This window comes from Drosophila gunungcola, assembly GCF_025200985.1.
Source record: "Drosophila gunungcola strain Sukarami chromosome 3L unlocalized genomic scaffold, Dgunungcola_SK_2 000014F, whole genome shotgun sequence".
Classification (NCBI taxonomy): domain Eukaryota; kingdom Metazoa; phylum Arthropoda; class Insecta; order Diptera; family Drosophilidae; genus Drosophila; species Drosophila gunungcola.
In genome coordinates, this window is record NW_026453182.1 from 1,924,146 (window position 1) to 1,939,263 (window position 15,118).

At 36.2% G+C, this 15,118-nt stretch overlaps 2 protein-coding genes across 2 annotated transcripts; both read left to right on the top strand.

The window, feature by feature from the left end:
* The first annotated feature begins 2,128 nt into the window (after nt 1-2,128).
* Nucleotides 2,129-3,942, top strand: LOC128260055 (alpha-ketoglutarate-dependent dioxygenase alkB homolog 7, mitochondrial-like). The gene is made up of 4 exons (XM_052992753.1): nt 2,129-2,288; nt 2,359-2,552; nt 2,615-2,782; nt 3,358-3,942. Exons 1-4 carry the CDS (start codon nt 2,228-2,230, stop codon nt 3,721-3,723), a joined length of 789 nt encoding a protein of 262 aa, XP_052848713.1. The 5' UTR covers nt 2,129-2,227; the 3' UTR covers nt 3,724-3,942.
* A 9,255-nt stretch (nt 3,943-13,197) lies between these two features.
* Nucleotides 13,198-15,110, top strand: LOC128260059 (G2/mitotic-specific cyclin-A-like). Its single transcript, XM_052992758.1, has 3 exons — nt 13,198-13,836; nt 14,540-14,736; nt 14,801-15,110. The coding sequence occupies exons 1-3, from the start codon at nt 13,645-13,647 to the stop codon at nt 15,096-15,098; spliced, it is 687 nt and encodes a 228-aa protein (XP_052848718.1). The 5' UTR covers nt 13,198-13,644; the 3' UTR covers nt 15,099-15,110.
* The last annotated feature ends 8 nt before the right edge of the window (nt 15,111-15,118 follow it).

Consider the following 15,118-nt stretch of genomic DNA (forward strand, 5'->3'; position numbering starts at 1 on the left):
CAGTTCATAGAAATAGAAGAAAAAGAGAAAAGAAATTATTAAAAAGAAAAAAAATTAGTTATTAAAATTAATAATAAAAATACATCGAACTAAATAATATAGCACCAGTTATAATATTGTATAATTAAAAAAATGAAATATTTCGAACTATGACGAACGCAAAAATTTTAGTATAGAAGTATTGTGCGTTAAGAATTTATAAAATATATAGTTATATTATTAATAATAAATAAACTCAGTAAACATTAAATATTTTGACATTTTATTTAAAATTTAAATGTAAAATCTCACTTAAATTATATATGTGAGCCGAAACAATTCTGACAATTGTTCGGGTCAGGGCTCGAACTTGAATAAAAGTTAAATATTGCTATGGGAAGTTTTCCGGTTAAAGTTCAAAACATTTTTTTATTTTTATATTTTGCTTAAATTAAATTAAATCCTAAATTAAGTTTTACCTATTTTGTTTTCTTACATCTTACGAGGATTACGCTTTCCTGCAAAACAGGTAAACTTTTTATTAGTTTTAAATTTGTTCTTAAATTTGATCAAATTAATTTACGTAAACAGTTCCATTAAATGTGTTTAATTTAAATAATTGTGTTCATTTCGATCAACTTTCCTCCCAAATTGTTTGCATGTTTTATTGTCCAATTCAAGGGTCGTCTTAAATATCGCAAAGCTAATAATAAAAGTCGTGAGCGAAGCACTCCACGTACTTCAGTTGTAATGGGAGTCTATATAACTGATGTCTCCTGAATGCCGGGCAATATTCATCTTGTGACTTCAAAGGACGGGCGTGGCAACAATAGATGGGCCAGGACAGAACAATAGTCGCTGTTATCCTGGCGATGCCATGGTTAAGGAGGCACTTTTTGGGGCTGCAAAAAAAAGGACGGACAAAAAAGGACACTGCCAGCACCTAATGGTCCGTTGTGGTGTCGGGTGTCGGTGGACCTGGACCTGGTCCTGGGCTGGTGTTGTTGCCGGTTATTCCGGCCGGAACAGTTGCACGCGGAGCCACCGACAGTGGCCCTCATTTATCATTTACACACCAACGCACGGGAAAACAGTCTGAACATGGCCAAATGATGGGTTGTTTTGTTGGGGGGTGGATGGGATTGGGATTCTAGTGCCGAGCCCCCGCGGTAGAAATTCCATTAACGCTTTATGTCGGCGCATGGGCACATCGGTCCCGTCATTTGCATTGATTAAATCACTTTGCGGTCGGTTCGGCAAATGGTTTTAAAATCCCCAACCAACTTTCCGCTCAATTGTTGCTCGCCCCTCTGTTTTTATGCACTTTGCTGGCGTCCTTCTTTTTTGGGTCTCTCACAAATTTCCTTTGTTTTTCGTTCGACTTTTTTTTTTACCCGAATTTCTATTCATTTCTGGTGGCACGTTGTGTACCCATATTTCCAATAAATTTCCTCTGATGGCAATGTGGATTTTGGTTCGTGAATTTTTCAGTGCTCAGAGGGGAAAGTGAAAATGTAATTGGTTCCCAAGCGAAAGTGATAAAATTGCAACGTTTGTTCCATCAATTTTGATTCTACGTTTACGTATTTGTACCAAAAAAAATTGTTATATTTTAAGAGGTATATTATGTTAAAGTTTTTAATCAAATCAACAAATATTAAATGGAACCATTTTGCGGACGCATGCATTATGTCAAGGATGTAGAATAGCCGGATTAATTTGAATTCCATTCCGGCGCATCCTTGAATGGAAACCAACTGGATTCATTCACTCCAGTTCCATGCTGTCGGCAACAGGCTTTCAAACAATTGTGAAACTGTACGAATACGCGTTGAAAAAGCTTGAAAACAAAAGCAAAAGAATGGTTGATGGTTTTATTACACATCTTCCACAAAGGTGTTTATGTGTGCAGGCCACTGTTAAAGCAAAAGAAAATAAAAAAATTCAAAAGCGCCTATGGCGCAGCGCATGCACAAAAAAGCATATATCTATTTAGCCAAAGGAGTGGAAAAATATCTAGAAACAAGATAAAATTAAATGACAATTAAAAGTAATTGCATTGCTGAGTGGCAGAATAATTTATTGCCCAAGGTAATTTTTGAAATTAACGGCCGATAACTGATAACAGATATCAGTGACAGCTAATGACAGTCGACGGGGTGGCAACGCCTGGCCATTATCAAACAGCTGTTTGTCGGAATTTTTTGCAATTGCACGTAACTTTCAAAACATTAATATTACCTGAGAAATGATAATCCTGTGTAGATGCTCGCCTATAAGACAGATTTTGAGACGCTGTCATCGACAGGGTAAGTAGAAATAATAAAAACTTGATTAAATGGTAAATAGAGCATTTTTTTGTAAATAAACCACTTTTAGCGGTTGAAAACAGCAGCAACAAGGCAAATTTAACCGCATATTTGGGGAAATGGCCCGAAAAAGAGCAGCAGGAATTCCGGCAGCACATGCGCATCATCACGGACTTCATCAGTGAGACGGAGGAGCAGCAGCTTCATGAGGAAATCGAACCCTATATAAGCCGGCTGCGCTACGAATTCGATCACTGGGACGATGTGGGTAGAGATTATGTATTGATATATATATAGTGTTCAAGATGAGATTTACTAACTTGCAGGCCATTCACGGATTCCGGGAGACGGAGCGCAAGAAGTGGTTCCCCCAAAACCGAGAAATACTGGAACGCGTGCGCCAAGTCGCCTTCGATGGTGCCATTATGCCCTACGTCCACATCCTGGATTTGGCGCCTGATGGCGTTATAAAGGCCCACGTAGATAGCACCCGTGTAAGTTGAGAAACATCATTTTCATGTATCATACAAATTTTTTATAAAATTAATCTACAGATAAGATTATCTAGATATTCGCTTTTTTGAGAGCATATAAGACTTACATATCTTTCTTGGTCTTTAAGACCTTCCATACAAGAATAAATGTCATTTGAATAAGTAGCTATGTTAAAATTGAATAAGTTGGTAAAGAAAATAGAACACCATCCCCCAATTTCTTGGTAAAGGTAAAAAAAGATATTTATTTGTTAAACCCTTATTTGTAAAAAAGAACTTAAACTTTGGTGTTTTCTATTTAAAGACATGTTTTGTTTACTAATTGTATAGTTAATTAATTATTATGAGCTAGCATTAAACGACTTGACTTTGGCCCTTAAATTTTCTTTCGCAAGAAACCTTTCCCTAGAAATTAGACAGAACTGAAAAAAATGTAAGGCAAATCACACCAGCCTAAAATTTGTAGATAGCATACCCCTATTTTCTAGCTTCTGTCAGCCTTTTAGCAACAAAGCAAACCATTGAATAATTTATGTCACAAACTAATATGCAATGCAATCTTTTTCCCTTGTTAGTACTGTGGCACCACAATCTCTGGGATAAGCTTGCTGAGTGACAGTGTCATGCGACTTGTGCGCACGGATGCCCAGCGTTACCAGCAGAAATCATCGGGCACTGCTGCAACAGAGCCGGAATCGGAATCGGAATCGGAATCCAAGGGGTCAGAACCCGATGCAGCTTATCGCCATCAGCCGAAGGCGTCGCTGGAGAACAACTTCTACGCAGATCTGCTGCTGCCACGTCGCTCCTTGTACATAATGAGCCACACGGCTCGCTACAATTTCACGCACGAGATACTGGCCAAGGAGCAATCCGAGTTCCAGGGCACGCTGGTGCCGAAGACACGTCGCATTTCCATCATTTGTCGCAACGAACCCTAAGACTATCATCTATTGTTGTCGGAGAATGTATTTCGGTGCAGCTGAAGTCTAGATTTATATTTATTTTTTTTAGACATTTGAACTTATCCAAAGGTTATTTTCGCAGACTATATTTATATAAATTGTACATAATACTTAATAATTCGGGTAAGGGAACTTTTAAAAAACGATAAATAAATCCAAAGCATGTACAGTAATTTTAGTTGCTATCCTAAAGTTAATTTAAATTGATTACTTATTTATTTTTATTAAATTTCTGTCCAAGTTTATTTAATTTTGGTTTTTTTGAGGTTGATATTGTTAGATCTGGAGATTATATTCATAAAGATACATAAGGAACTAACTTTTCAGAAATCTTCCAAATTTTGTTGTTTCAAATATTTAACCAATTTCGACAACTTATTTACTATTAATAACTAAAATTTTCAAATTTTTTAGATTTTCTTTAAAAAGATATTATTTAATATCTATAAATTAGCTTGGAAACTAAACAAAATTTGGAATTTTTACTGCGAAGTTTATAAGCTGACAAAAGTCTCGTTAAAAAGTTGTAAAGTTTGGCACTAATTGTTGTTCTTTAATTACAGTCAAATAAGTAGTTTCCGCCAGTCACGGCAAGAAGAATTTAATACCCCTTCAAAAACGCTAACGTTGCATTTGTTTGCCAACTAGTTTAAGTTTCGAATGCATCAAGCAGTTAAATGGAATTGTATACAAAAAGCTAAACTTTCGATTCGACTGCCTCGGATTTTCTCAATACGTATAGAATACTAACCGAGAAGTGGAAATGGGCGATGGAGAGGTGTATCTTTGATTAAAAGTTAAGAGCTTGAAAAACAACAAATAAGCGCTAGTGGGATTCGTTTGCACAACGTTTGACGCCTTTTAGCCTATTTTTGTTTGTTTATTAGAGGTCTGCTTGCCTTGGCTTATTTGCGCAGGAGATTGAAGACATCCAAGCAAATCCCTGCGCAAATATAAATCTGGGGGCGTTATTTTTAGCGCCCCGATAAGAAAACATGACGATTTGCAAATGATGTCATAAATTTACAAGCAACACGGCAGTTGGGTGGTGTACGCATACATACGTATTGTTTATGATGAATGCGTGGTGACGAACGCATATCATTCGGCGATAAAACATCTTCGCAATTTGGCGTGTTTTTAAATTATGAGGGGGAGTAATGTTGACCCAAAAGCTCGCTGTTAGTTTCTCTTACGCTGTTAGAACGCCATCCACACGGCTGTTAATATGTTTAAGTCAACGAAAGTTTGACACTTTAGTTCCACCGAGCATTAATCGGCACTACTAACTTGAGCATTACAAGGATGTTTAAATAGGGCTCAATAATACGAGGGCTTTTTTAAAATATGGTACTTTTGTTTTCTGGTATAACAAACCCATTAAAAGACTACCACTTTTAAATTCAAAAAGATAGATAACGAGCCTATAGTGAACTTAATGGTGTCTTGTTACATTTCTTTTCACAATATAAAATTATTATTATTATTTTATACAGTACACTATTATACAAACACTATTTATTGAATTAAAAAATTAAAAAAAATAAATAACTCAAAAAAAAAAAAATGTTTTCCTTAAAACTTACTTTACCAATACAATACTTGATACTAAGTTATTTCCCTCAATTGCTTAGCACAAATATACGTTTCTTAGCAATTTATCAAGGGGACACCCTCGAACGAATTAATATGTATGTAAATTCACAATTTAAAACATTTCTTTCACTTTGAAGCATCTGCTTCCAATAAGTAAAAGAGCAATCAAATCAATTGAACAAATGTACAAATGCAGCTTTCAATTAAAATGTTTAACAAAGTAGCAGCACCGAATAAATAGTCCAAGAATGCAATTCGTTTATGGTCAGAAGCAACTCTAAGCCACCTGCTCCTCGTTCAGGTGTTCAGTTCATCAACGGTTTAAGGACTTTTGAACAACGTTCAGGACTCAAGTGGAGAAATGGCTAGAAAGCAAAAGGACTGTTTAGGATAAGAAAATGGAAAAGCAGGACTCGAGTGGCTCGAAATGAAAGCCAGATGAAGAAAAACGGCTTCTGCAGGTGAGTCGATAAAAAAAAGGCATCAACATTTTGTTTTGCCCCAGAAACAGAATGGACCCAAGCTCAAATCTGCAGGACGGCAAGAGTAAAAGGGACTTCGCCTTCCTGCCATTTTCGTTCTGGCCAACAAAGTGGCAACTCGAACTTCTGAACAAATTATCAACTATATGCAACAGAAACATCACAAATAACAACAATAATCTCGGCGACAATTTCAAGAGGCAGCCCGCAAAAAAAAATGGCCAACAAAACCCTAAGCAACTTTTATTCGGAGCTTTATTTCGGTTATTGCTATTATTATTATTATTATTATTTGCCTGCCATCCACTCGTAACAATTTCACCCTTTCTGTGGCGGTCCCCCCTCAAAAGTTGGGCGAAACTTTTGGTTTTTTATTTCGCTGAAACAGTTCTCGAACTTCACTCCACAGGATTTTGACCCCGTTTGTAATTGGACTACCGGAAAACGGGTCCAAAAAAGGACACCATTCTATTCTCTTCCTTTGATAGCGATTAGTGTAAATATCTAACATGCAGGTATTAATTTGCCTAATAATGATATTTGAAAATTTTTTATCATTTTCTTTGCCTGCCCAACAAATGGAAATATAGAAATAAATTATAAAATATATATAACTTTAAGCAGAGTAACTAGTTAGTAGCTTTCTTTCTCTGAAATTTTAAATTGCTATTAAAAAGTTAATGTAATAGTTTGGTTTATTCTTAAGTTTTCACAATTTAAATTTTTTTAAGCAAATACTAAAAAAAAGTGCCTTTATTTATTTTACCATTTTTAGACTGGGGTCTTTCTAGCTTTTAGTAATCCCAAGGATTCGTGAAATTCGACCGCATTGCTTTAAGAAATTCCTAGCTCAACTTAAAAGCCGATGTGGGGAAGAGCGGAAAATGCGCTTCGGGCGGCGCTTTTGTCCTGCGTCCTGCGTCGAAGGACTCGAAGGGACACGCTCGCACTCCGCGGACTTTTCGCTGCCAAATATTTTCTTTTGAGAAGCGTTGGGCAGGACAACTGATGCTCCTTGCCGTTGATACGCTCTGCAAGTCCTTGGCAGCAGGGCCAAAATAAAAAATCCAATTAAATGAAGTTCTTTTTTGTTGTCCCATGCGCTTTTGCAGCGTTTTCTTTGCGCTTTTACTGGAGGGGAAAGTGCATCAGCGATGGACAAGGAGCTTAATGCTCAAATTCGCACTCTGACAATTCCATAATCCAGGGATTCAGTCAAGTACAGTGGCAGAGGAAATTAATACGCTAAGTAAATAACTTCACACCTGCAAAGCTGCCCACTTAATGTCATGGGTGGATTATCGAGTGAAAGCTGGGATCAAAGGAAGACATATGTAAGTGCACACGGAGGAAATGTATTCAATATTATTAAAATACTTAAGTTTGTAAGTTCGATATTTAGTATGTTGCAAAACAATTTATCTTTGGCTAATTAAAAAACATAATATTAATTTATTGTGAAGTTATTATCGCAAGGCTTTTAAATTTAGAGTTACCTTTCCAAGTCGTTTTCATGTCTGTTTACCTTTTTCTAAAATAATAAAAATAAAACAACAATTTAATATAAATAAAAAAAAGCAAAACGCTACCGTAAACCAAAAGTTTCACTGGTTTAAAAAACCTGCTATTTTCCCCGTTGATTTCCATCCATTGCGGTATTCAGCTATTTAAAAAAAAAAAAAAATATATAAAAAATTTTTATTTGACTATTTTTTTTTGGAATTAATTTTAATATCTGAAAATTAAATTTATATTTAAACCATATTTAGATTAATCAAAATTTATTTAAGTCCAATGGGAAATATTTTAAATATAATATTTTCAACATTAATCAAAGTATTGAATATTAAATTTGGCAACTTAATGCGCAGTACATTTAAAATCCTGATTCAATATTTTGTTAAATATAAGGTATACAACTTTGAATTCAATAGTCAGAAAATAATTTTTACTATTTCATTTTTTATCGGTGTTGTATACTCGCACTTCACTAGAATTTATGTTTACTACTTATAGGTGGAATTAAATATGATTTTCAAAACTAACCAATTACGATCCGGACAGAAGTATAAACATTTACAATTTCTGTTTAGAATCATCAACGTTTTAAAACACTCGTTTACAGTTTGGCTTTTAGTATCCCAAATCCGGGTCCCGAATTTTCCGGACTTAATGTAATTACAACCCATCAATTGTCGCTAATTTTGCAGAGATTTCAGTCGAATAGGGTCCACTGCTTGGTGGGGCGTAGCAATGAATTACCATTGACCGGGGAATAGATGATCGATTTTTTGTCCCTTCCTCAAAACTCAGCTTGCCGAGATTAATTGAGCATAAATTTTTATTGCGCTTCGCTGGAGTGGCGTGAATTGTGAAAAATATAAGGCAACAGGAGGGGCAAAGCCAAGCAGAGTGTCCTTGGGAAATGTTTAATAGACTTTTAAGTTATTTTGCGTTGCCCTGCGAGGTCCCTGCGAATGGGGGACCCCGGAAGGACCCAGTCCGCTAACTGCTGTCACCTGCCGGCAATCACGGCCATTAATCACGATTATTTCGAACTGAAATCAGAAACGGCCCACAGCCTGTTTCGCAGTGTTCCCCACGGTTCGGCGCTATTACTCACATTAATAAGTAATTATTTTAACTTGCCTGGCACAATTTCATCGGTTTGAATTGGTCTTCGAGGGAGAGTGATGGGATTTGCGATGGTTTATGGCCACATTTTCACACTTCGACACGCACTGAGCACGGTTCACTGAGTCCAGAATATTAACATACACGTAGTGAATTTAAATAAGTGTATGGAAAAACCAGCTAAGCGAATAAAAATTGCCAATCTTGACAGGTAGATTGGCGATAAATTTAATAGTTTTATCTCAATCATTTAATTTAAAATAATTTGTTCATTCATATTAATACATACATAAATTCAGTTCAATTTTCTTTACTTTTTATATGAAAAACATAATTTGAATAGTCAAAAAACAATTTGGTTTGATAATTAAATTTTGTATGTACTTAAAACTATATCCAATATTGGAATATCAATGTTTTTGATCCTGCCAAGAGAGTATTAAAGTCCTGTAATAAAGTACTAGATCAAAAAAAGTATTCAAACGATTAAATTTATTTTCGTTAAAATAAGAAAATATACTACAAGATATAAAAGGTGTTTAAAAATGTGTTAATTTAGCCAGTGATTAAACTAATTATATATCTCTAAGTTTCACTGAAACATTGCCCTTACATAGCAAGCTAATTCTAAATAGTATAATTAAAGAGGCAACAGTTTAAGTTGCTTTAAAAATCAACCAACTAGCATAGAAATTTTCTTTCTCCTGACAAACAGAAACACTTTAATCCCCATTAGATGGTCCCCAATCCGGTGTCGGGATCAAACCCCCTGGTGGCCATGGTCTGCCCGGCGATTAAAACTTTCTGCGGCTGCCCCTGTTTAAGTTTCATTTTCAGTTTCTGGCCATGACTTCTACAAGCCCAGAAACAGTTGGCCGATTCGAAAGTTTCTGCTCTGCGGTTAATTCGTTTTTATTTTTGCTGGGTGCGATTGTTTAACCGAAAGCCTCAAAACCAACTGGCGCCAGTCTGTCCCTCTGTCGAATTTCCCATCCTGGCCACAACAAGTGAGATGTCAATCAATAGTTCTGTAGCAAATGGAGCTGGTAACTTTTCCCGCCGGAATAAATGTGTCCCACCCAAAAAAAAGAGAATGTCTGGTCTGTCTGCTTTCCCACTTACCCGTATATGTTCACATTTAAGTCCCAAAATTCTTCGTGGCCAGACAGAAAGAACTTAAATTCGCTGATTTAATGATTTAATGGCTGACGAACAAGTATTTAAAAATTTGTATAACTCATTAAAGCCATAAAAAAGAGACTTTTTTAATGTATGTAATCAAAACGATAATTTGTCTTTTGTGACTCTTTTATGTATTTTTCAACATATATAATTAATATTAGCTTATATTAAATAAATCTATTAAAATCATTTCGTGCTTTTTTTAAGAAAAAAAAACGGTTTAAATTGAAAAAAAAAATTAAACGTACTTATATAGATGCAAATTTTTTATTGATTTTCATTTTAACATAATAAAAAGAATGTTGATGCATGTGTATCTGACTATTTTATTTAATTTTCATAATATTTCATATAAGTAATTTAAATTAATAAGTGTGCGTGCTGTTTGATTCCATATTTTTTGTTGATACACATTTTATTAGGGGTCATTTAATCTAAAAACCTTAACACTTAATACAAGTTTATTGTAACTAATCAATGTTGGTTATGTATATTCCCCTTAATATATAAAATGATATTGAGCGAATAAATTCATGGAAAATGTACCAAAAAAGAAACGATTTGCAATTATAATTTTATTATTTATCTGTAGAATTTGTTTGTGGGGTGAAAAAAATCAATTTTCTGGAGCAGCTGAATAGCCTTAAGACAGTGAGTGAAAGGTGTATGAGATTTTGCATTGTCCTGCACAAGACATCTTGCAAATGCCGCCCCGGAAACTAACTTTGTTGCATCAGAAAACTACTGAAATGCGAAAACAATGAGCGTTGTGGACATCCATGTGTGAGTAAGGCAAAAAAATCCCTACAAATAATGGAAAACAGCTCACGTATCCGCAGTCTTGGCCAACATTCCATGCGTTTTGCACAACCGCTTCTCGCAAGGAGAGTCAACACAAATGCAAACCGACCTCCAGGGTCCTGGAGTCCAGGTAGAAGGACAATGGACTCACAGTCATACATATAAATTGCATTTAGAGCGCGAGTCCTAGCTGCAAGCAACTGCAACTAGTGGAGGGCAAAATATGGTACCTATACTCTATATAGGCACATTGCTAATGTACCTGGTACCTACTCAACTAGTCTTAATTTTATATTAAAAATATATTTTGAATACTTACATTTAATAATGGTGTAACAGACTAGACTCAAAAATCTATTTTTTTTCTATTTTGGGTAAATATATAGGTACAAATGGGCAATATATTTGTCATAGGAACAATATTTAAATTATTGAACAAAAATATAACCTTATAGATGGATAGAAACATGTAGTGGTTTGATAGAATAATACAAGGTTTTTCTAAAAAGATACTTTTATGTTAGGAAGAACATTTTTCTTAATAGTTTTAATTAAGTTTTATGTATTTAGACCTTCGAAAATATATCATTTTAAACTGATTTCCAATTTAATACTTTATTTAAACAACAATCATATAGCTTTGTTAGCTTAAAATACGTGCCCATCAAAATAGAAATATGTATGGATTTTATAGAATAATACAAAGTTTTTTTAAATGATATTTTTAAGTTTGTAAAATTAATTTTCGACTGTCGTCAACCAATTTATTAGTTATCTAGGTACAACAATTGTTATGCCTTTCTCATCCCAGATTGCAACTGGGTCAACGAACGGTGATGTCCATCAGTCGCCTGCCGTTTTCCTCTGCAGTCTACGGTCTTGATACCATGACAATGCCAAAACCAGGAGTCCTGCGGCGGTTTGTCCTGTGCGCAAGCTATAAGCATCTGCAGCGCCGGCGAACGAGTGTCCTTTCGAGGCGTTTATGTCCAGAAAAGGCGCTTAAAGAGCATAACCTTTGGAAAATTCGACTATTCAACCCAAGGACAAGCCGAAGATGTCCCTAAATTGCAAAAAAAAAACACCACCGTAATAGCACTTTCTATGGGCATTAAAGATATAGGATTAAAGGAAAGGCAAGACACTAGAATTTTAAAATAGCTACCATTGTTAATACTATTTTTGTTGCGTCATAATGAGTCGAATGTCTTAGCAGCTAAAACTAATAAACTTTAGCATTGAACAATTGATTTAATTTTGTTAAATCATTTAACTGCAACTTTTTCAACTTACGCATACTTTTTTAAAGGATTCGCCTTTTATAGTATATGCTAGAGACCGACAAAACTTTAACAATACATAAAAAGGTCAAACTTCGGCAAACAGAAGTTTATATACCCCTGCAGATATTAAAATAGTTAAATATTCATTAAGACGCCAATGTTTCTATACGTATACGTATATATATATATATATACATATATATATATATATATTTTTTTTTTTTTCTGATTGTTACAATAAAGTTATAACCGTAATTTTTAAAACGCTAAAAAGTGTTATACTGCGGAGTGTATGGATTTATGTTAAAAAAACAGTTAAGTTAAATTTTGTTTCCCCTTTTTTCCCTGATTGTTCCTATGGGAGCTATATGATATACTAGGGCAATCCGGCGCCTTCCATCTCATACTACCTGCGAAAAAAAGATGATTTCTTGCAAAGTTTCATCCAAATAGTTTTACAACTATGGGAATTGTTTGCGTAGAACTAAACGTACGGACAGCCGATGGAAATTGTCGATTAAATTTCGCAATTTGTAAGCTAAGTGCTATTTAAAGTAGTTTTAATTATTCCGCCCTGTGTAAGTTATTAACACTGGCACGAGCGATAAAAATCCCTAACGTCTGGATGATCACACTAGCGCACACATCGATAGGCACCGACAACAATCGATAAGCTGATCCTAAGACGTGTTGACCGGGAACAATTAAACAAAGCCATGCTTTTCCACCGAGATCCCCTCAATAAAATTCTAACAACCCATCATCCTCTACACAACTGAATGGTTAGACATCAAAAGCTATCATTTCCATTAGCGTTTGCGAGCATAGTCATTGCAGTTGAACTTTGTATATGATCGAAAAGATTTGTTTTTAAAATAGTCCCAAACAATCGAATCTTCCTGCTTTTTTTTGATACCGAATCCTCATAATTTTCATTTAAATTTGACGTTCCTATAAAAAATTATATTTAAAGCTGCGATTCCATGTAAATGTACAAATGTAAAGACAGTTTGTATAAATACAACTTACTTTTCAGAAATTTATCCAACACCATCGACAAACATTAAATTTGAACAAAATATAATTTTCAAGTGAAAATATTAAATATACTTTCAATTTACATGGTTCTTGCCCGCAGTGGGAGATTGAAAAACATCGATGTTGCCCTTGGACGATGTCCAGGGTGCATCTCTAGAACTGACCGGAATCGGTGTCCAAAGCTTTGCTCAGTTTTGTTCAAAGTTCGAAATTCAAAATCGTCGATTTTGTAACGGCAATGTTAATTAGTCGTTTTCCTAACATTTTTATGTTAGATCATAAATTTCCTAACATTTAGATCATAAATTTCCAAATGATGATGAGTAGACAGTGCTGGCAAAACATCGATGTTGCCCCCCCGAACATCGATGAAACCGATATTTTAAAAGCATCGATGACGGCATCGATGTTTCTCCTCTTCTAATCGATAACCTAATATTGCCATCTCCCTCGTAAGACGTGTTGACCGGGAAAAAATCAAACGAAGCCAGCAATTGAATTTCAGCCGCGATCCACACAACAAGTACGGAGCTTAAAAATAGTGAGTAATAGAAGAGTCTGTGCGAGCGTATTTAAAACGAGGAAACAAATTCCAACGCTCCCGTGACGCAAAATGCTGTAGAAATTGAAAGTCAAATGAATTCTGTACAAAACTGTGTGTGTGCGTGTAATTCAAGCGTCAATTTTTTGATGATAAAATTTGCCTTCGCTTATACATGTGTGCGTCGTTGAGCATATGAGCCTGTGATAGTGTGTGTTGGTGTGAGCGCCGAGCATAAGAAAAACAACAACAGCGACGCTTAGCGAAAGAGAGGAACAAAGAGAAGGCGAGACAAGACTCCATCTTAGCAGACGAAGAAAGGAACAAAAAGGAGCACACGATGGCCAGTTTCCATATCCACCAAGACATTAGCAACAAGGAGAATCCGGGCGTTACGATTCCGGCCGGAGTGAAAAACGCCAAGCAACCGCTGGGTGTAATCGCTGCGAAATCGGAGAAAAATGCGCTTGCGCCGCGGGCGAATTTCGCCGTGCTCAATGGCAACAACAAGCCGCGTCCGACCGGGAAAGTGGTAAGTACTGTTCCCGTTTCCCTTTAATTCCTATGCAGCTGCCGTTTATGTTTTATGGTGGTGGGATCTTCACATAAGTGCGCCTGGGTGTGTGTGTGTGTGGTGGTGGTTCGCTCTCCTTTTCCCCGCTCTCCTCCCCCTACTCTCTTCCTTATTTATCAATTGCTCTTTTGAGATAACCTTTGCTAATTTCCGCGCCTAAACTAAAAACTAACCTAGAAAGTAGCACAATGCATTGCAAATGCGCGCCTTTTTCAAACTGCAACAGCAAATCAGGGGAGCAAAGGGGAAAGCAATAGCAAATGCAATTACCCCCGCAATCTCACGCACACATAAGCGCACCATCAGAAGCCAGGGAAAGGCGCGCAACTAAATAACAGGATCTTTCCAAGGGGAAAGGGGAATCAAGAAGTCTTGTTCTTGCAGCTCTATAAATGCGCAGGCTAAAACAGTTATTTCAATTTTTCCATTTTATTATTTGAATAATATTAAGTCGGGATCAATTTTTAACTCGTTAATCTCGGATGACTCAATAAGCTGAGAGCATAGGCCATGTGCCCTGGTAACAAAATTCCGGTTCACATACCGAAGCTGCTTAGAAATTTGTAATATTTTTTGTTAAGTAATATCAAACACTTGAAAACCTTCAATTTAATCTTAATTTTAATCATAATTTAATCTATTTATCTTACGCTCCTTTTAGCAGGTCTTCCGTGACGTAAGGAACCTCAATGTCGATGAAAACGTGGAATATGCCGCCAAGAAATCAAATGTGGTGCCCGTGGTGGAGCAGTTCAAGACCTTCTCCGTATACGAGGATAACTGCGACACTCAGGTGGCGCCACCCGGCAAATCATTGGCCTCCATGGCCGATAAAGAAAACCAATACGCCGTAAAGATGTAAGTTTTAATTGATGTTACTGTTTATATTATGCATACTTGACTGTTTTCAAACTTACTATAGCGATGGGGTGGAAAAGGAGTTAGTTGACTGCGATCTGGATGGCACGCCCATGTCCGTCACGGATTTAATGTCACCCATGTCCGTGGATCGCTCGGTTCTTGGTAGCATACAGCCAACCGACGACATCGCATCGGGGGCCACGCCAGGTGAACAAGTCAAGGAGCTGCCACCACGCAATGATCGCGAACGGTTCTTCGAAGTGGTCCAGTACCAAATGGATATACTCCAGAATTTCCGGGAGAGCGAGGTAAGTCCGTCAGACTTTTATTTTAAATGCCATTCTGTTAAAGACCCTTAAAACTATTTTGGATAAACGGT